The sequence below is a fragment of the Lucilia cuprina genome, chromosome 6 (genome assembly GCF_022045245.1).
Source record: "Lucilia cuprina isolate Lc7/37 chromosome 6, ASM2204524v1, whole genome shotgun sequence".
NCBI lineage: Eukaryota > Metazoa > Arthropoda > Insecta > Diptera > Calliphoridae > Lucilia > Lucilia cuprina.
In genome coordinates, this window is record NC_060954.1 from 32477896 (window position 1) to 32501102 (window position 23207).

At 28.1% G+C, this 23207-nt stretch overlaps 1 protein-coding gene across 1 annotated transcript in view; it reads right to left on the bottom strand.

The window, feature by feature from the left end:
• Window positions 1-4929: 4929 nt before the first annotated feature.
• Window positions 4930-23207, bottom strand: part of LOC111675432 (nuclear pore membrane glycoprotein 210) — a 96439-nt gene continuing 78161 nt past the window's right edge. The window contains exons 24-25 of the mRNA XM_046954595.1: window positions 6001-6102; window positions 4930-5089 (exon numbers count right to left, since the gene is read on the bottom strand). Of these exons, the coding sequence (XP_046810551.1) occupies window positions 4974-5089; window positions 6001-6102 (218 nt within the window). The 3' untranslated portion in view covers window positions 4930-4973. The remainder of the gene's footprint in view (window positions 5090-6000; window positions 6103-23207) is intronic.

A 23207-nucleotide genomic window follows, 5' to 3' on the forward strand; every position in this document is an offset into this window, starting at 1 on the left:
GAAAGTATAAGAAATATATTGTCTACCTTTTTTTTATTTCTTTCTTACAAATATATTGAAAACAACAAATAAATTTAAAATTTTGTTTTTGTTTTCAATATATTTATAAGAAAGAAAATGTTGTTTCGATATTGTGAAACAGGCAGTTAAGTTATTGATTGTGAATCAAATGGTTTGGAAAATTTTATTATGAAAAAATAAAACAGGTGTTGAATGATGTATGTATGTAGGTATGTATGTATGTATGTATGTATGTATGTATGTATGTATGTATGTATGTATGTATGTATGTATGTATGTATGTATGTATGTATGTATGTACAAAGTGTCTACTACTTTGCAGCAAATAATGTACGTACATATGTATTCGCGTACATAATTTTAATGGGAAACTTATTTGGTTATGTCATATTTATACATAAATTGATTATGCCTTATAAATTTTAATTTATTCCATTTACAAAATTATAAAACTCGCGATTAACTCGTTTTTTTAAATTTTCAAATCTTATCGCGAGTTTAAAAAATTAAACTCGCGAGTTGAATAGATTTATTCGCCAGAAAATGAATTTTTTAAATCGCTCGAATTAAACTCGCTCGCGAGCGAATTGAATTCGATCGCTAACTGTACCCTGTCTTATTAGACATTAGATTAAATTTAATTTAATTTATTTTTAGATTAACTAATCTGATTATTAATTGACATTTGATTGCCAACTCAAAAATCCGCTATAAAAACACAAAATACTTATTACACATTTACAATAGTTGTCTAACTCCAAAAAACATAATTTCGCGAAAAAATATTAATATGCACATTTTATTTACGTAATTCTTACACATATTCTGGACGTTTAGTTGTACATAGTTAAAAAGCTCGAATTGTGAGTTAGGTCACTATTGAAACAAATATGCAATATTTATATGCCTACATACACATATACTTATATGTATATGTGAAATTTGGTGTCACGTGACCCAAGTTTAAAAATCAATGTCTTCCAAATTGGATGAAATTTGCACAAAGGAGAATATTTTCCGAAGGATTTCTTCATTCTTTCCAAAAAAAGTTCCGTTAATTTAATTTTTTTTTAATTGTTTGTTTCAAAATGGCAAATTTCTTGAAGGGCTTTATAGTACCATAATGGGATGCGAGTGGGATATCTATATAATATATTTTTTGGAAAGACTAAAGATTTAGCCTTTGGAAAATTTTTCAATTTGACATCTCTGTTACTAAATCTAATATTAGGGATAATAAGATTTCGCCCAGGATATTTGTAAATATTCCTAGAAATTTAAATTGTTTTTATTTTTTATTTTTTTGCAAATTTAAATGTAAATAAGTCAACTAAAAAATTGGAGTATTGAATTGAATTTTATCATCATAAATTTCTAACAGGAGAATCGCTTTTCGATAAAATGAAAACTTTATATGTGTACTACAGTAAATTAAAAGGCAGAGAAATGTGTTCGTTAATACAATTTTGGTGCTCCCTACTAAAATTTCAATGGGAAGAAAATAACAATAAACAAAATTAAAAATTTAATTCTTGTAATTTAAATGGAAAAACTCAAGACAAACAACTTAATGAACAATAATAAAAATTTTACAAAAATAAATATTTGGCATTTAAGAGGATTTAAGACATTCATTTTCTATAAACAGGCTTATAGAAGATACATTGACAAATGCACACATAAATATAAATCTATATGTATTTGTGCTTTCATTTATATGTATGTATTTATGTACCCAGGAGTTCAGAGCGCTTGTCCCGATAATTATATACTCTATTTAATGAACATATGACTTTATTTATATGTGCTCGTTGGAAAAATTTGATCATCCTGTTTTTTAAAGTACGTCAGTTTTCAAAATTATTCTATTAACATATTTCGAGCTATTAGAAGATTTAAAATTGTCTAATGTGTAATTTTTGTTTGTAAAATTTTTTAAAAGTCAATTCAACTTTTTAATCTTTTTTATGTAAATATTAAAAATATATTTTTGCCACGGACATTACATCTATTTTTTAACATCCATATTGATTTTTTTATTTATTAATATTTTTATACCCCCCATCGTAAAAGATTGATTATATATTGATTTTGTCATTCCGTTTGTAACACATCGAAATATTGGTCATAGACCCACAAAAGTATATACATATATTCTAGGTCCTCATTAAATTCTAAGACGATCTTGTCTGTAAATGAAATTCGACATAATTTGACATACGAGTCAAAATCTATCTTAAAATGTTATGAGGATCGATCCATGATTGACCCTACCCCCCATATAAGGTCCCCTTCAGAAAATGACTGCAACCCTCATTAATGGCTTAAAAATACGAGTGTAGCGATGAAATTCAACACAAATGAAATTAATACGTATCAAATTCTGTCTACCACGCGAATTAAGGTTCCCTTCAGACGCTTAAACCTGTCCTAAAAATACGAGTATATAAATTAAAATTCGATATAAGTAAGTTTCATTCGAGTCAAACAAGGTTTGATGGTGGGTATATAAGATAACCGAATATAACACTTCTACTTGTAAAAGAATTTAAAATAGCTTTAAAAACATTACTGATCAGAATTGAGATGCAAATATTTAAATGCATATACATATACATATACATACATACATACATACATACATATATACATACATACATACATACATACATACATACATACATACATACATACATACATACATACATACATACATACATACATATATACATACATATTATATATATTATTGTTGTCAATTATTCGTGTTTAAAATTTTTCAAATAGTTTCATTAAATCTACATTTGAGAGCATGGTGCTCTCAAACGTATAAAATGCTAGGACTTCGATTTGTGGGTCTTCTAAAGACATATTTACATATTATGCGATATTAATTCCTCATTGCCTTTTCGCAAGAGATTCTAGGAAGACTCTATTTCCACTACTAAACAGATTTATGTACATTTATCAAATTTTGTATGAAAATTTTCTTTATACAATTTTTATAATTTGTAATGAATTATTAATGTAATTTCCCATAAGGACATTTTACGAATCCTTCGAGTGGGAATCTTCTTAAAATATTCAACGGAAGACCATCTATAGGCCTTTTTAAATAAGCATGTAAAATTGAAACGATTTTGCAATGCGGCTGGATGTACATTTCAACTGATTTATTACTACTGCTATATTTGAGATTTACTTTTTTATAAGTACACTGAAAATAATCCATGCTCAACTTTACGAAAAAAAAAATTCGTAACTTCTATTTTTGTAATATTTACAAAAATTTCGTGTATAATACGAAATATTATTTAATAAACCTCTTTTCTATTTTTACGAAAGTACGAAAACCTTTCGTAATATTTTTTCTTAAATTTTAGCGAAATAAACATAATAATATTAATTATATTATGATTAAATAAATCTACAACATTTTTATAAAATTTAAGAAAAAGTATTATATTATTTTCGAATTATTTTCATAAAAAAAATTAAAAATTCGTGTGGAGAATAATTTTGAACTAAAATTAGAAAATTTATTTTAAAATGAACAAAAATATTTGAATAAATTAATATTTCGTAAATTTTAACATATTTATTCAAAATTCCTTTTTTTCAAATTTATGTAAATTAATTTTTTTAAGAATATTTTGAATTATACTAAAATATTTCGTAAAATTTCGTATATATTACGAAAGAATTTCGTGGTGCGAAACAACGAACGATTCGTACAATGTACGACATTTTTCGTATATATTAGACATGGATTTTTTTCAGTGTAGCAATAGTTTTAAAAACGTATGATTATAAAAGAAAATAAGTGCTACTGTTACAACTTCAGACAATTGTTTGCAGCAGTAGTTAAAGCAGTAGTATAATACTTGGTAGTAAACGTAGTTTTCTAACACTGGTATTAATTTAAATTATAACAAGGTAGTTAATTACACAGAGTATATGTATGTTTATAATAACATACTATTGAACATAACACACATGCAAAACAATACATACATACGTTAATGTTACACAGTAAATGTATAGAAAAATCATAATGATAAAATGTATTTGAAATATATATACTTACAATCTCAAAATTAACATTGAAAACAAATAATGTAAATTTGTACAAAAAGGAATACGAATTCATTTTATTGAAACAAAACAAAAAGCCAGTTAATTATTAATTTACACTTATTTCTTAAATGTTTAAATGAATGAAAAAAACTTACAGTTCAAAAATTATATACTAAATGCGTAACTTAAAAGGATACGGAAATAGAACAGTGTTTTAGCACAGAAAGAGAAAGTGAGAATAAAATAAAAACAAAAAATATATATAAACAATAATAAAAGTAAAAATAATAATGTAAGGATAAAGAAAAACAAAAAAAAAAAAAAAAAACGAAAACGAAAATACTTCTTAAATTTAAATATTGTAAATCCTATATGTATTTATATGAATTTATTTATTTGGATGCGTAAGTCTGTTGTTTACGTATGAGTGTTTTTGTCATTTAATATTTTACACAAAAATATAAAATACAAACAAATAAAATGAACAATTCCAAAAGGAAAGAAAGAAAAACTATATGGAAATGTTTTTAAGGACGAACAAGCAGTGTTTAACAGTGAACAAACAGAAGGACAGACAGACAGTGAGTCAGACAGACAGACAAGCAGACAGACAAAATTTACATCCTGATATAATAGTCAAATGTATTTATACAAAGCTTCCGCGTGTACATACATACATATTTAATGGGAGTGTAAGTGTGTGTGTGTGAATGGCAGTAGTAGTATTTCTTTTTGTTTTACACAAAACCAACATTGGTATTTGCGTGTGTATGTTTATGTATATAAGTTTATGTGTCTTTCTTTAATCTTTTTGTGTATTTTTTTTTTTGTTTTTCTGGTCTTTATAAAACATAAATAAATTACAAAATATCATCTCATAAATATCTACGATGTATCCTTCTTTGAGGGGATACTAAACTTGTGTCACCATAAACTAAAGAATCATTTCCAGGCGATAAACTACCAACACTCTCAGGGCTACCACGAATGCCTGCAATAAAAAAATAAGAAAACAAAATAAATGAATGAACAAATTTACAAATAAATACTAAAAGTAACCATATAAGTACAATAAGTAGACCTATACTTAAGAAAAACGTGTTTGAGATGAATCTATTTGTTTAGTTTGTAAAACTAAAGAAAACATTAATCTTATCAGCCAATGAGAACCCAATGATATTTTTATACTTTTATAGAATTAGCGCATTAGCGCTTAAAATAAAATTGTAGTACCACACGAAATGAAAGTGCTAACATATAAGTTACCACTATCTCCACTATTCCAGTAATAATAACTAAAGATTCATTCAATACAAATCTATTTTTAAGGACAGGTCTAATGTCCTACATAAAAACTCACAACAGCATTAAATAGAAAAATAAGCTAAATATACATAAATAAAATAGAATATGGTCAAATATCCGCATCCCAGGATATGAAATAAATATTCAAATATTTTGTGACAAAGTAATACGTGTAATATTTATGCATAGAAAAACACCAAAAAAAATCTCTTGAATATAATAATATTTCAGTTTAAGTTATGTTTCAATATATACGTGTAATATTCATGAGAATGTATTATTAACTGAATATTCTTCAGGCTCGAGTTCGAGTCCCACTTGGTTATTTTCCAAATTGTAATGATATTTTAATTATAAGAATACTGGAAATTTAATTTTTCGAGCACAGCAGCAGAATGGAATGCATTTTCGGGCCCGCTACGGCTCCTCTATGTCACTTGTAAACAACATCTATTTTACTCACAAGTATTGAGAGTTTCAAATCTTCAGTTTATTTTAAGTAAACACATTTTGTGAGTGTACAGAATTCCTTAATTCTACAAAAATAAGTCCAATTAAAGGTGTCTAATGAAAATACAAGATAAAAAAACAACTTACTAAATGGAGATTGAGGTGATGTTCTCAGTGGTGATCCTATGGGGGAACCTGAACTACTGCTTTGTGAACAGCTTCCTTTGTTTTTCATTGACGTAGAAAATACTGAAATGAAAATTAAGAGAAATGCATGAATATTATTATTAGTTATATTTATTACAAATAATAAACAATTATTTAAATGATAATTGAACTTAATTATTTCAATTAAAATACAAAAAAATATAGATATTTAAATTAAGCAGAAATATTTGTTCGCGACAGCCATAATTTTATGATTTAAATTTAATTTAACGATTTTAAATATATAATAGAAAATGATGCTTTAAATGTGCTACATATAAGGAGTGAGATCGAAAAATTCTTAACACACGTTTTTCATTACATTTTTCAACCAAAGTATTATTTGATTCTTTTTTTGATCAAGTTACCTTTGAAAAACATGTCAGTTATTATGTGTAATGTCAATTATATTAATTTTTTTGTTAATCTGATTAAAATGAGTGACAAGAAAAAAGTGTGTACTGAAATTATTAAATATTTTCAACTAAACCCAACTTGGTCTTACAAAAAGTTGGCCAAGCATACAAAGGTCTGCCGTCAAACTGTTTCCAATGTTATTAAACAGTACCGGGAGAACTTGTCAGTTGATAGAAAACCTGGTTCACGAAAAGTTAAAGCTAATGCAGGTTTAAAAACATACAAGGCTCAAAAAGTTCCTGACAGGAACGCTGCTAAAAATTTAGAGGCCAAAAACAGAGCACGGAAATTGAAGTCAAGTTTTATAAAAAAATATTCTTGCTGCATAATGGATGACGAAACGTATGTTCTGGCAGATTTTTCGCAACTTCCAGGTCAAAAGTTTTATGTTGCTGATGCTCGAGGGAATGTTGAAGAAAAGTTTAGGACCCAAAAGCAGACAAAATTTCCCAGAAAGTTCTCGGTATGGCAAGCAATATGCAGTTGCGGCAAAAGAAGCTAATCATTTGTTACAACGGGCTCTATAAATACCGAAATTTACATCAAGGAATGTTTACAAAAAAGGCTGCTTCCATTCATAAGACTTCATAATGTGACCACTTATTTTTGGCCTGACTTGGCATTCTGTCACTATGGTAAACAAGCCCTTGAGTGGTACAAGAACAATAATGTGGTATTTGTACCAAGAGAGGCAAATCCTCCAAACTGCCCGGAGCTAAGGTCAGTGGAGAGATATTGGGCTCTTGTTAAAAGAGAATTGAAGAGTACAAAAAAGGTGTCCAAAAGTGTGGTAGATTTTAAACGGAGATGGACTACATTTTCGAGCAAAGTGACAGAAAGCACTATAAAAACGTTAATGGAAGGGTTTCCGAAAAGGGTTCAAAATTTCATCACTAGTGATTAAAACTATAAAAATATTTTTTTTTGTAAATTGTAATAATAATTTGAATCAAATAAAAAAAAAATAATGCTGTAAGTTTAGTGGTTTCTTTTTTATAAACATATATGTATGTTAAGAATTTTTCGATCTCACTCCTTATACGAGGCTAGTTTAACAACTTTGCAATTTCTGCAACTTCTAAATAAAAAGAGGTTATCATATATCCCATCATTATAACAGATTTCGGAAACGAACTTTTTGGTTCGTTCAATTATGGACTCTATAAAGTTTGTTTAAATTTAGGCGGATTTTAACTTAATTCAGATTTTTTATGCAATTAATGTTAAAGAAATTTTTGCAAAGATATTTAACATAATTATAAACTCAAAAGCGATTCTTGATAGTTTCGGTTACATTGGAGCCATGTGAAATAACCAACATATTTCATCCAGTTTTTATCACTATCTCTATATTTGACCATTCAGTGTTTACTTTGTCAAGTAAACAATGAATGGTTGAGTACACTAACAAACTATCAAACTGCTATGTTTCCTGCAACAATATAATGTTATTAGAAAGATATTATTTTTTTAAATTAAATTTTGCAAATTTAAAAAATAATCTGATGAAGTATTCCAACTGTATTTACTATTATATTTCACAATAATCATAATTGTTCAATTCACAATCGATGTTGTAGCGTTGTATGTCAGCAGCTGCTACAATAGTCATAACAATGTTGTTGGTATTTTCTATGCAAAAGCTCTATACAACTCTTACGACAATTTTTCATATGTTTTCCTAATGTCGTAAGAAAGTTCAGTGTTGTCAATTGTTTATTTCAGCATATAAATAAAAAATTCACTTGATTTTGGCATAAAAAACGATAAAGTGGTAACACAGAAATTACAAACAAACATCTGTTTGCCAAAACAAAAATAAAATTTTATTAAAAACTGTTTATTTATTAGTTTCAAATTATAGAATTTTAAATAAAAAGAAATTAATTTGGTTTATTTTGCTCGCTTAATTAGTTTAATATTATTTGATTTTTTTATCTTCTGACATTGTTTGTTTTGATTGTTTTTTTCATTGTGAACATAAACTTATGACTTGCTGCAAAGATCTGTTCACAATCACTGATACTAAACTTTAGTAGCTACAATATACAATTTGATTGTGAATTCAACAAATATATTTAGACTACTATTTTAACTATAATGTGATGCTCTTAAAATATGGTTACCACAACTATATTTTTTCTCTGCGTGCTTTTACCGAAGTTCTACATTTCACAAACTACAAGGAAACAAGTTAAGAATCTCAGGATTAGAATTGGTTTAGAATCAGATATAAGGAATCGAGCTATTTGCTTTCTAATCTAAAATCCCTTCGAATTTAAAAGAAACATATAATTTCATTATAGAATTTAAACTAGTTGGACATGACCGATAATATGATACTCTACAGAGTATATTTTTAAAATTATGTATTTATTTTGATTTACCAAGATTGCTTTATATGGGAGTTCAAATCCTTATAAAATATATATAAAAGTTAGTTATGCAAACTTTTATTAACTACGAATGTAAAGTGTTTACCAAGATTGCTTTATATGGAAGTTCAAATCCTTATAAAATATATATAAAAGTTAGTTATGCAAACTTTTATTAACTACGAATGTAAAGTGTTTCGATTTAATAGATAAATTTTATACACAATTATTTGCTAAATTTTGTTTTTTTAAGTACTTAGGTAATAGCCGCTTTACAAGAAAGTTTGCAAAAAAACTTACCTGAAGTGTAGAGTCGTCTATAAAAATAATAGATATTTTCAAATACTTTTTTCATTCTTATTTAATGTTAACCTTAATAAGTAATGACACAAAAAAATGTAACAAATTAATAGTTACATTTTACAAAACTACTTATGTTAAAAAATATATAGTATTTATACATGATATCTTTTTTATTCTACAAACTACAAAAAAATTATAAAAATAAACAACTGTGATGTTTATAGAATGTACACACATCATAAATCTGACACTTCATTCACAATGTGTCTGTTGCAAAAAGGGAAAAAACTAAAGTGCTTGTGAGAGTTGTTTATAGTAGAAATATTTTTTAGGATTTCATTTTGTAAAAAAATAAAATCCCCTCCGTCCAACGTGTTTACACTAAAGACACTTGAATTATGTAATTAATTTGCATTTAACCTCAAAGACTATATAAAATAATATTTAAAAAGTCAACAAATACACCCATAATAAATACATTCATATGTAAGTATGTAGTATCATCTATCTATTCATCCTTCTTTCCAGCCATGCATTTATTCATCCATCCATTTATACCTCTACCTACCAAACCAGCCAAGCATCCATTTATTTATTCTATAACAGCAGTATGAGCAGATACATTGTGGGTTGTTATAATTAAAATGTAGGTTACACGCTAATGAATTTAAAACATACCGAGATTTTGAAAATAAAAAACTTAAAAAAATAGAAGGCAAAAACGAAAACCACTTGAATATCAACATGGCGTACCCAAAATAATACGAAAGGAAATAGTGCTATCTCGTGCCACATACTCCATCTGAACTAATGTTTTTTTTTATTCATTTTTTTGTTTTATTTTATCCAGAGGTTAAAGCTGTTCCTGTACCGAAAAATTTTAACACTGGATGCCAGAAGTAAACTTTCTGCTGTCTATGTAGACTTATGAGTATGAGAACGATGATACAGGCATTTGTCAGTTCAATCGGTTAGTACCATTTTGTTATCGTTGTTGCTTCACTTCGAAATATGATGAGTACTAGATATAGAGATAAAAATGATTTCAAGTGAGCAGTTGATTGACATGTTGGTACATATTCAAAATCAATAGAAAATATGTTTTTTTGTTAATTTCAACTCATTCCAACTGATATCCGTATATAATTTATAGTATAAACAAGTGATATGTAAATAAAACGTTTGAAGTACATATCGCTCATTAACTATCAGACTGGCATAATCCTCATATACATTGAAATTTTATTAATCTAATATTTGAGAACACGTGAATTTTCGTTTTACCGTTTACAATAAAAAATTAATCTCACACAGAAAATAATAGACATATTTGAAAACTAAACCACTGGACTTTTTTAGATATGACTTCACCAGGCACTTTATTTTGACATGAAAAAGTGTTAATTTTCAGCATGTAATCAAATTCTACCATTTACTGTAGCTGTGAGCTCAAAATAACGCTCAAAACCGAGATTCTTGTAATAAAATCTTGGAACGCCGATTTCCCGTATACGTGAAAGAAATAATAGCCCTTAGTTGAAAACCCCGCAAATTGTGGTTTATGCAAGAAAATGGAAGTCGAAATTTTTAATAAACGAGTTAGAATTGTTAAGCTTTGAATATAACGGTTGTTAAATCTTACAACGTTGGCAGAAAAATATTCAGAAAATGTATAACAACAGTGTGAACTTATTTTTTTTTTTTCTTAAAACGTTGTCAGAAAAATGTGAACACATAACTTTGCCATTGTCAGATAATTGTCCGACAATTTTTATTGTCAGATGTGCAAATTTTATGCATATGACAGTGGAACTATTGTCAGACAAATGTTTTCTAATTGGAGAAATTGTAAGTCTTTCTTACAACTGTCTGAACTGACAAATTAACTGTTGTTAACAATTTTTTTATTGTCATTGTTTCTAAGTTGTATAATCTGACAACTGTGAACAAAATGAATGTTTGTAAAAACTATTAAAAGCAACTTGACTCGATTTAATGTATAATTAGCTGCTAGAACCGAATCTGATATTGGATTTTAAATAATTTTCTAGAAATCTGGTTTTGAATAGTTGGTTCACATATTACGGTTTCAAGAAAATTTGCCAATAGGGTTTATGGGTCAACATTATTAGATTTTTCTGAAACATCAGATGTATGTTTTCTTTTATTTGTAATTTTATATTCTGAAAAGATTTTATATAAAATGCATAACACTAAGTAAATAAAGCAGAATTCAAATCACAGATAATTATAATTTGTAGGATATATCGACATAAGACACTTCAGATTTTTGTAATGATTGACCCTTATTTGCTTCTAGCCTCAATATAAATCCCCCTTTAAAAATGACTTTAACGTCCAAAATTGACTTATAACCATGACTATCACAATGAAGTTCTGCATAACTAACTATTTTGGAATTAAGATAAAAATTCAACATAAAAGTCTTTATGGTCGATATTCCCGACTATGCCTTTCTACTTGTTTTTACACATTTTTACATTTATTTCAATTGTAGTAATAATATTCGCTATGATAAATATTTTCGAATATTGTTGAAAATACTATATCATAAACCAGATATTTTATATTATATATATTTTATCGCCTATAACACTAAGCTTTAGCTATCAAATATTACATTTGTGCAAATGTGTAATTTTGCATCGGTGATTCACAATAACCCTTAACGTAAATATGTATTTATATAATATATGTATATTTATATTCAACTTTAGTCAATAATAAAGCGATGCTAATGAATTTATGTACAGATGTAGATTGTAAACAAAAAGCATCATTAACAAATAACGGGCAGAAAATTTAAAGAAAAAAAATAAACAAGCATTTTTGCTTAAAAAAATCTTTAATCATTCCCCCTTTATAACTCACTCAATCAAAAGTGTTTTTTATTTCTTTTTTGTAATCTTAACTTCTAAATCAATTTCCAATTATCCAACACAAAATAGGCCCCACTCATTATATATAACAAACTCGTCGTTACACCCTCTGCTACAACCATTCAATGACTGAGACATGCCTGGCATGTCATCTGCCTGTAATACAGGTGTGCGATAAAACATCTGTTGAAACAGTAGCCAACTGATAGATAAAATACCGACTGGGGTGTTGTGTTGTTACCGTACGAGATACGTAAAGGAATTTATAAATGATTTTGTTTAGAAACAACAAAAATCTAGGAGCCACTAACACAAAAAAGAAGCAAAAAATGGGATGAATACTTGAAAAACTAGTAGCATAACAACTCAATTTGTGCTGTTACTTTTGCCGTTAACAGGAAGTTGCATTCTGTGTAAGTACGAGTGTGTGCTTTTGTGTATGTTTGTGTGTCACATGAAATTTCCGCTTGCAGGCAAATACCAACTAACTAAAGCACACAGAAACAAAAAACGGAAAGAAAAACTCAACAGAGTGCACCTTAGTTAGTAACTAACTATGTAACACATCGTAACTTTGTATCTTTTTATATCACTATCTAAGTGTATGTGTGTGTATCTCTTTGTAAATTAAGCCAGAGAGTGAGGCAGTATAACAAACTACTTTAAGCCATTTGTTAGATACAGTCTTCGTTCATTCATTCATTAAAAGTAGTACGTTTAAATTTTTGAGATTGAGTCTTTAGAGTTGTGTGTCAATGCTTCCATATAGATGGTTGCACTGAAATTTAGTTAAAGTTTGAGATTATTTATACCTATACACTGTAATATATACAGTGTCAACAAAATATGTAAATTTAATTTGTTTTAAAGGGTTAAAATTCTCAGTTTAAATATTTATTGGAATTACCGCCCTATGATGAAAAATCGAATTTTACAATATGATTTCTGTACACCTGGATTAATTACAGCTCACGTTTGAACTTGTTTACTAGATTTTATATGATTATTTGTATTAATTTAAAAATAGTTCTTAAGTTAATACTATGATTTATTAGCCATGAATAAATTTGTTTCAAAAGTCTTTGGATTTTTACATTTAACACCTTTGAGTTCCATTGACCAGTGAACTATTTTCGATCGCATACAATTTTAATAGAATACAATGCATCAGCCAATAATGTGGAAACCCTTTCATATTCTTAATGTTTTAATAATCACTGTTCGAATGCTCTGATAGTGAGGTACAACACAAAATGTCAACCACCAATTTGTGGCACACTTAGTTATTGAGTCAGGACCACATTTACCCATACATACATTATGAATGAACGAACTGCCAAAAGACGATGAACTTTTGCAAATACTCTTTCAACACACAGAAGCAGAAACACCCATTGAAACGCCTACATTTCAACTAAATACTTCTAATACACTCACACCCAATTGTACGTTCGTACACGTCTTAAATTTCTGGATGAGACTGACTAAGCGATGATGATGAATTATGAATACAACAACGATGACAATAACGTCAACGGCAACATCAACAGCGAAAACAAAAATAGCAAGCACAACTTTTAACAATAATTGTTGGCTTAACATCAATGTTCCTTTTTGCCATCTCCAGAAAATTTTTAAAGAAAAAAAAAATTAAAAATTTTATAGTCCCAACTATGCGGAGAAGATGGGCGATAAAAAAAATTACGCTATAAAAACTATTTTTGTATTAAGTTAAAACTCAAACTTAATTGAAAAGAAAACTCAAGCGTAAAGTTGGCGACGTACATGAATATTGGATGCATGTAACGTGCCAACTTTTTAAATCAGACAAAAACTGAGCTAAACCAAACTGAACAGAACTTAACTACAACTCTAAGATAACGAACAACACATCAATAAATTAAACGGTCATCAAAAGCACCATCAAGAAACACCAACTGCCACGACGATACACTCTTCTCATTATTTACTGTTGGTGTTTAAATGTCGAATGGGAAAAATATATTTAGACAGAAAAGGACTTTAGAAGGCTAGTCATACGTATATACACTGGGTAATTACAGCACTTTAAATAAATATATTTAATAAAATTAAATAAATATATTATCTTTATGAAGTAATAATCATTTAAAGTAATTTTAATCTGCCAAGTTCAGATATACACATGTACGATGGTCTTTAATACTGAAAGTTTTATTATAAATATATGTAATGTTACCTTATAGTAAAAGGGCAAACAACCAATAGAGAACGAGAGCTGCGAGTTCGACATGGGCGTGAATTTGTTGTTGAGGTTGGTATCTCTCGAATGTGTTAGCACCCTAAAGAACTTAATGGAAAGTATCCCTCCTCATTGGGACGGCGCTAAGCTGGGACTGGCAAAAAAGAGCAAGCTTTCGCTATCACTGACTACATGAAACGATGGGGCAGTAAACTGGCTAATGAACGTATACTGGAAATCAAAATGGTGGTCAAAATGCCAAGCTGGCCGTTGAAAAATTGGATGTCTTTTATAGGAAAGAAGAACTTGAGGGAACTTTATTTGTATTAGGTATCGACCAGAACTCTATGGCAAGTCTTGCCAAGAAAGGGCTTACTTCGCCTCTAAAGCTGTCTTATTCAAAATTGGGATGGTGCCGATTGGAAGGGCTGTTACAACAAGCCTCGACACTAAAAACCCTATGACCACAGTATCAGCAGCCACTAATGATAACGTTGAGGAGGCAGCTGCCCTTTCCTAAATTGGTAATTCGCCCTTTCCTAAATTGGCAATCGCCCTTTCCTAAATTGGCAATTCGCCAATTAAAAGGGCTGTCAAAACCGTCACCGATAATGACAAGAAAATACCTAAGACGGTACCCATAGCATCATTAACAGAACACTCACAATCACTGCTTGCATTTTTATAAACAAAAAATATAATTTTTTATTTAACTTTCACTAAAAAACGACAGATCTCACAATTGTTATAGGTGGGTCTGAGAGGGATATTTGTATGATGAAATGGAACACTTTAATGAAATGATTCATTAAAACTTCTGCTGTTATGTATTGTATTATGTATATATAGTAAGCGTGATTAATGTGTTGTTTAAATTTAGTATTTGCTAATGACTTCATGTTTTCTTATTTACTTTTTTAAGTAAAATCAAAATAAATTAAAACAAAAAAATACTTACTCCTACATATTTTTGACAAAATAGTTTCTTTTGTTACATAGAGTATTACAAAATGTGGTTAAGAATGTTCGACTTTTCAAAAAAAACTCATTCTACAAGATTTCTTGTTTATTATTGATACATCTCATACTTTGAAGAACTTGTGTAATATTATGATCTTAAAACTCAAAGTAGGCTACAAAAGTTATATCATGCTATATTAAATATGTAAAAGTATGCGCTAACAAATCAATGACAAAAAACTTAAATTGGCCTGATTGTCGTGTATTTTATCCACATGTAGCACCATAAAAAACATCCTTTTGCATATTTGATTTCCCTGATAATTACATAATGCGATTTGTTTATATTTCTTTGTAATTTGAAGCCTTTACATAATATAAATTGTACGATTTAAGTGTATTTTACAAAAGGATCATTAAAAACAACTAAATTTTAAGATATAACTTAAATAAAAATATTTTTTTAACTCTCCTTCACTTAAATTTAGGGAAAATACTTTTAAATAATAAAAATTATCCACAATAATTTGTTAAGCATGAACAAAACGTATTTTATCCTCATTTGTATACAATTAATTAAATTTTCATATTCAAGTACAAGGAAGCAACAAAAAATACAATTTGTAACAACAACAAAAACACAATAATATAAAGTGTTTCCCAGGAAATGTTTTAAATTAAATGGTATGATAAAAATCTTCAAATAAATATGTTTGTACAATATAAATCTTGTGCTGGGGGACATTAATTAATGCATTTCTGTACAAATCAACAAATGTTAGCTCACACGAAAAAAAATCATTTCGGAAAGGTTTCAGTAGCATAATTTACCTTAAAAAAAAAGTACCAAACTTTTGATTTAAGTACGGACTTAATTTAATTCTTGTTGGGGTCAAAGAGATCTTTCAGTTTACTTATTTTGAGATTTTTCGGTTTGATTTAAGATTAACCTAATAAAAAATAAATTTAATTTATGAAAGAATAATATCGAGCTTAATTAATTTTAGAATGCAGAACGAGCCAAAAATCGTAATTAAGAGACGCTTATAAATAGATTTTCACATACATAATGAATCTTTGTATCGGTTTGTTCCCAGCATACAAAATAACATTTTTCACCACTTCAAAAGTAGCGCTAAGTGATTTTTTACCTTCTGTGGAAGTGATGTTTATTGAAAAGAATCAATTTTTTATTTAAGGTATTTTTTATACCCTCCACCACCATCAGTAACACCAAGAAATTTCATCTGAGACCCAACAAAGTATATATATTCTGGTTCCTTATCAAATTCTGAGTCGATTTACCTATGTAAATCGACTCAGAATTTTGGAAATAGACATGATCCATGACTGCATTTCGTAGGACTACTAAAGAAATTATGAACTCCAATAATTTGTGAGGAGTATTTAGATACAAATATATGTTTAGCATTAAAAATTATAAACTTTTCAGAGTTTGCTGGGAATTATTATTAAAACGCTTAAAAAATAAGTTTGAAATGTTTTTATAAGAAATTTTCTCCTTAGAAATTGTAGTAAATTTTAATTATTTCAATTATACAAATTTACTCGCGTTTAACTTTCGTTATGTTGTTATTATAAATATAAATAAATATATTATCTTTATGAAATATATTATCTTTATGAAGTAATAATCATTTAAAGTAATTTTAATCTGCCAAGTTCAGATATACACATGTACGATGGTCTTTAATACTGAAAGTTTTATTATAAATATATGTAATGTTACCTTATAGTAAAAGGGCAAACAACCAATAGAGAACGAGAGCTGCGAGTTCGACATGGGCGTGAATTTGTTGTTGAGGTTGGTATCTCTCGAATGTGTTAGCACCCTAAAGAACTTAATGGAAAGTATCCCTCCTCATTGGGACGGCGCTAAGCTGGGACTGGCATAAAAGAGCAAGCTTTCGCTATCACTGACTACATGAAACGATGGGGCAGTAAACTGGCTAATGAACGTATACTGGAAATCAAAATGGTGGTCAAAATGCCAAGCTGGCCGTTGAAAAATTGGATGTCTTTTATAGGAAAGAAGAACTTGAGGGAACTTTATTTGTATTAGGTATCGACCAGAACTCTATGGCAAGTCTTGCCAAGAAAGGGCTTACTTCGCCTCTAAAGCTGTCTTATTCAAAATTGGGATGGTGCCGATTGGAAGGGCTGTTACAACAAGCCTCGACACTAAAAACCCTATGACCACAGTATCAGCAGCCACTAATGATAACGTTGAGGAGGCAGCTGCCCTTTCCTAAATTGGTAATTCGCCCTTTCCTAAATTGGCAATCGCCCTTTCCTAAATTGGCAATTCGCCAATTAAAAGGGCTGTCAAAACCGTCACCGATAATGACAAGAAAATACCTAAGACGGTACCCATAGCATCATTAACAGAACACTCACAATCACTGCTTGCATTTTTATAAACAAAAAATATAATTTTTTATTTAACTTTCACTAAAAAACGACAGATCTCACAATTGTTATAGGTGGGTCTGAGAGGGATATTTGTATGATGAAATGGAACACTTTAATGAAATGATTCATTAAAACTTCTGCTGTTATGTATTGTATTATGTATATATAGTAAGCGTGATTAATGTGTTGTTTAAATTTAGTATTTGCTAATGACTTCATGTTTTCTTATTTACTTTTTTAAGTAAAATCAAAATAAATTAAAACAAAAAAATACTTACTCCTACATATTTTTGACAAAATAGTTTCTTTTGTTACATAGAGTATTACAAAATGTGGTTAAGAATGTTCGACTTTCAAAAAAAACTCATTCTACAAGATTTCTTGTTTATTATTGATACATCTCATACTTTGAAGAACTTGTGTAATATTATGATCTTAAAACTCAAAGTAGGCTACAAAAGTTATATCATGCTATATTAAATATGTAAAAGTATGCGCTAACAAATCAATGACAAAAAACTTAAATTGGCCTGATTGTCGTGTATTTTATCCACATGTAGCACCATAAAAAACATCCTTTTGCATATTTGATTTCCCTGATAATTACATAATGCGATTTGTTTATATTTCTTTGTAATTTGAAGCCTTTACATAATATAAATTGTACGATTTAAGTGTATTTTACAAAAGGATCATTAAAAACAACTAAATTTTAAGATATAACTTAAATAAAAATATTTTTTTAACTCTCCTTCACTTAAATTTAGGGAAAATACTTTTAAATAATAAAAATTATCCACAATAATTTGTTAAGCATGAACAAAACGTATTTTATCCTCATTTGTATACAATTAATTAAATTTTCATATTCAAGTACAAGGAAGCAACAAAAAATACAATTTGTAACAACAACAAAAACACAATAATATAAAGTGTTTCCCAGGAAATGTTTTAAATTAAATGGTATGATAAAAATCTTCAAATAAATATGTTTGTACAATATAAATCTTGTGCTGGGGGACATTAATTAATGCATTTCTGTACAAATCAACAAATGTTAGCTCACACGAAAAAAAATCATTTCGGAAAGGTTTCAGTAGCATAATTTACCTAAAAAAAAAGTACCAAACTTTGATTAAGTACGGACTTAATTTAATTCTTGTTGGGGTCAAAGAGATCTTTCAGTTACTTATATTTGAGATTTTTCGGTTTGATTTAAGATTAACCTAATAAAAAATAAATTTAATTTATGAAAGAATAATATCGAGCTTAATAATTTTAGAATGCAGAACGAGCCAAAATCGTAATTAAGAGACGCTTATAAATAGATTTTCACATACATAATGAATCTTTGTATCGGTTTGTTCCCAGCATACAAAATAACATTTTTCACCACTTCAAAGTAGCGCTAAGTGATTTTACCTTCTGTGGAAAGTGATGTTTATTGAAAAGAATCAATTTTTTATTTAAGGTATTTTTTATACCCTCCACCACCATCAGTAACACCAAGAAATTTCATCTGAGACCCAACAAAGTATATATATTCTGGTTCCTTATCAAATTCTGAGTCGATTTACCTATGTAAATCGACTCAGAATTTTGGAAATAGACATGATCCATGACTGCATTTCGTAGGACTACTAAAGAAATTATGAACTCCAATAATTTGTGAGGAGTATTTAGATACAAATATATGTTTAGCATTAAAAATTATAAACTTTTCAGAGTTTGCTGGGAATTATTATTAAAACGCTTAAAAAATAAGTTTGAAATGTTTTTATAAGAAATTTTCTCCTTAGAAATTGTAGTAAATTTTAATTATTTCAATTATACAAATTTACTCGCGTTTAACTTTCGTTATGTTGTTATTTTTTTCTTTGCTTCTAAAACACTTTGTTGAGTTGAGTGTTGCTTTGGTCTGTTCAGTTCCCTTTTCTTGTTCTGTTTTATTTAACATTTTTATTTCTTCATTTCAATTTAATTGTATTCTAGGTCAGGCTTCTTTTGCCCAATGTGACAGTAAAATAATTCTTTCTAAATTATTGCGTCTGCTCTTATAACTGGCAAGAGTTTTCTAGTTCAAAATATTTAAATGTTGCCACAATGTTTAAACAGTTGTTAATGCATAGAAACCTTAACAGAAGTATACCAGTTAAATATTTTCATTTAGGGGTTTTCAAACATTAAAAAAAAACATTTGATAAATTTGTGTATTTTATTTTTGATAAGTACATATCTGTTTATATCTACATGTATGTATGTGGAAGATGTTTTTTGTCTGTTTTTCAAATATTAATATGTATATTCTAACAATATTTTTATTTTTATAATTGTTTTTTTTCTTCAACACACATTTGACCTAAGAAAATGAACTGAGAAACCCTATTATCATACCCAAAAGGGCGAATATAAAACAACAAAAACGGGAAAACAGGCATAACAATATTAATTTTGTTAAAAGTTCGCAAAGAAATTATTCTATGAAAAAAAGTTTAAAAAGAGAAAATTATTTATGGACAAACCATTTAGATGTCTAAATTCAACCATTTTCTATAGAGGCAAAATTGTGAGCTTTATTTCATATGATACACTTCATTGTTGTGCAAAAAGTCGAAAAGTTCAAGAGATTAATGTAAATTTTCAACACAATTTTCAAACTCGTACAATTATTATTGTTTTAACTAATATTTGTTTGGATGAATACTGTTAGGAAATTTAAAGAATTTCTTTGCCTTCAAGCTGTATTGAAATATTTATTCGCTTTGGACCGTGTATAAGTATAACAAATTATGTTTAACCCATTTTAACTTTTCATTCGTTGTTTTATTTACAAAGCTGTTATTAAAACATTCAAAAATTTTTTATATAATTTCATGCTAGACGAATTTCTTCTCTTCTCTTTGAATGGACACAAAATAAATAGTGAGTCAATAAAAATATTACTATACAACAAAAAGTTGAATAAAACTTATAAACGATTAATTAAAAAAATGTTATTAATGTATTTTATATGCATAAATTCTAAAAATACACAATAGAGGTAGAGTTCAAATTCAAAAATGTAAACTTTGGAAACAAAAACTTTGTCAATTGAAACATTGTTTTTGATATTCTTTGGGTTTCCGAGACCCAATATGAAATGAATTTTTAAAATAACAAAGTCCTCAAAATAGGAATTTCTATTAAAAACGTTTCTGTTTTGTAGTACTGAATGATCTAATTTTCGCCTAAACAAGGCGGTACCCGGTGAATATATACATATAACGAATTCAAACATAAATAAACTTTTTTGAATAGTATCTGTAGTCAGTTGTCTATAGCGAATGTTCAATAACAAATTAGTAGTTCTAACCTTAATCGATGTAAAATTTTTTTAAGGATACATTGATTTTTAAAGTAAATACAGGCAAATCCCGGTATATTGAATGATATAATGACAGGCCCTTTCGTTAAATCGAAACGAAAAGGCCTTTAATTTATTTAATGGATAAAAAACCATTCAAATTAATGTATGAAATTATTACTAAAAATTTTATTTCAAAAAACAAGTATGAATTTATAGTCGGGCATATGATACCCTACACCAGTCAGTATGTTAAAATTGTAATTTTTTTAAATAAAGCATTTAATTTGTTTTATTGTGAAATATATATTGTTGACAAAAAAAAATTTTCTACAAGAGGGCTCATAGGGAAGAAGGAGTAAATATAAATTTTGGTAGATGAATTTACGTCTACTTCAAAGTCATTTATGTAGATTTTAATCGTTTTATTAGTAATTATAAGTTAATTTTGACCTTCAAGTTATTATCTAAAGGGGAGTCTCTAAGGGTATGAGACCCGATCACTATAAAAATTAGTATTGTCATTTCTTGTTCTATAAAACAAATTTTTGTTGGTTTTTGTTGACATTATAAAACATTTAACGTAATTATGAGCCTAAAGGCCCGATTTGGGGGGTACGGTTGTATAGGCGTTAGGAGAAATAATGGACCGATTTCACCATTTTCAATAGCTTATATACTTTAAGTTGGGTCTATGACCAATATTTTTGGGTGTTACAAACTTCAGCACAAACGCATAATACCCTCCCCACTATAGTGGTGTATGGTATACCTAAGTTAAGCCTTGTAACTTAATTTTATTTGTTATTTAAGATGAAGTTATCATTAAACTCACATCTAACAGATTTAGGCTTTTTATATTAAAGTATATGGAGATAAGACTTACAACCGACTTCCTAATTTTTACATTACATTATTATTGCTCAAGTTTTCAATAACATTCTAAGTCATAGTGATGTCATTAAATGCAAGTACTTACAACAATCGCTTACAAGTAATGAGAAAACTCAGTCAATGTAAATCGTGTGGAAAAATATACAAATTCTACATCTTTACGTAGAAGCCGACTAATGAATTAGTAATTATGTATATAGCACATTATTAAAGTACTTCTATGTAACCAGAACTATATGTAGTAGTTGTTGAAAACTACTTTAACTGCCTATTAGTTCACCTAACATTTCTTTTATTTATTTAATTTTTGTTCATTAGCCTTAATGTTTTTCCTATACACATTGCATGGATGATGGCACAATCTTTTCAAAAAAACCCTCATGATCTTCTTTGTAATCTTTTGTTGTATTAATTTTAAAGTTTTGGAGACAAACTGGACAAAAAGTAAATTACCTTTGATAATTTCAAAGAGTTTCATACTTGGTGGTGTTATCAAAATGAAACTTTCGCCAAACTTTTAGTTTTTCTAATCAAAGCAAGATTTAGAAAAACGTATAAAGTTGCAGGAAAATTTTCTTATACTTTTTATTAATATAAAAAGATGCAGCAAGAGCAATAACTAGTGCTTTATTTGAACAAGAACGAATTTAGTTTACCTTTATGTTTGCCATCGTTATGGTGTATATAAATCATTTTACAAATTTAACTTTTTTCATAATTTTAACAGATAGTTATTGAACAACAAGTTCTAGTTTTAATCTCACATGTGTGTATTTGCGACCCTTATTGACTATAAATATAAATGAGATATGTATGTATAAATGAATTTATATGTAACTCAATGTGTTACAAACGAACTGATAAATAAAATTTGCTTTTATCCTGGTGTGATGGTTGGTGTTACTTTAAAAGCAACTTCCCTGTAGAATCACTATAAAATATTAAAAGGTAACAACTTTTTCTTGACTGTGTTTTTTTTCCTATGTGTTATTTTTTGTGGTTGTTTCTGTTTTTGGCTTATCATTTTCTAAAGTTTTTGTCGCGCTGACTCATTTTCACCAATAAGAAAATGCGGATACGTCGACCACCAACCAACGTGAAACACACGCATACCTCGAAATATATATGTATGTACTTTTATATACATACTATATTCATAGAAAAAATAAATTAGTTTGAAAATAAGTTTATATTTTAGTATCGCGTTGAAACGTTTCTGGAGAGAGAGAAAATAAAAAAAATTGTTGAACTTAAGTCATAAATAAAATTTTTGGTATGACCCGAAAATATACTTGTGTGCG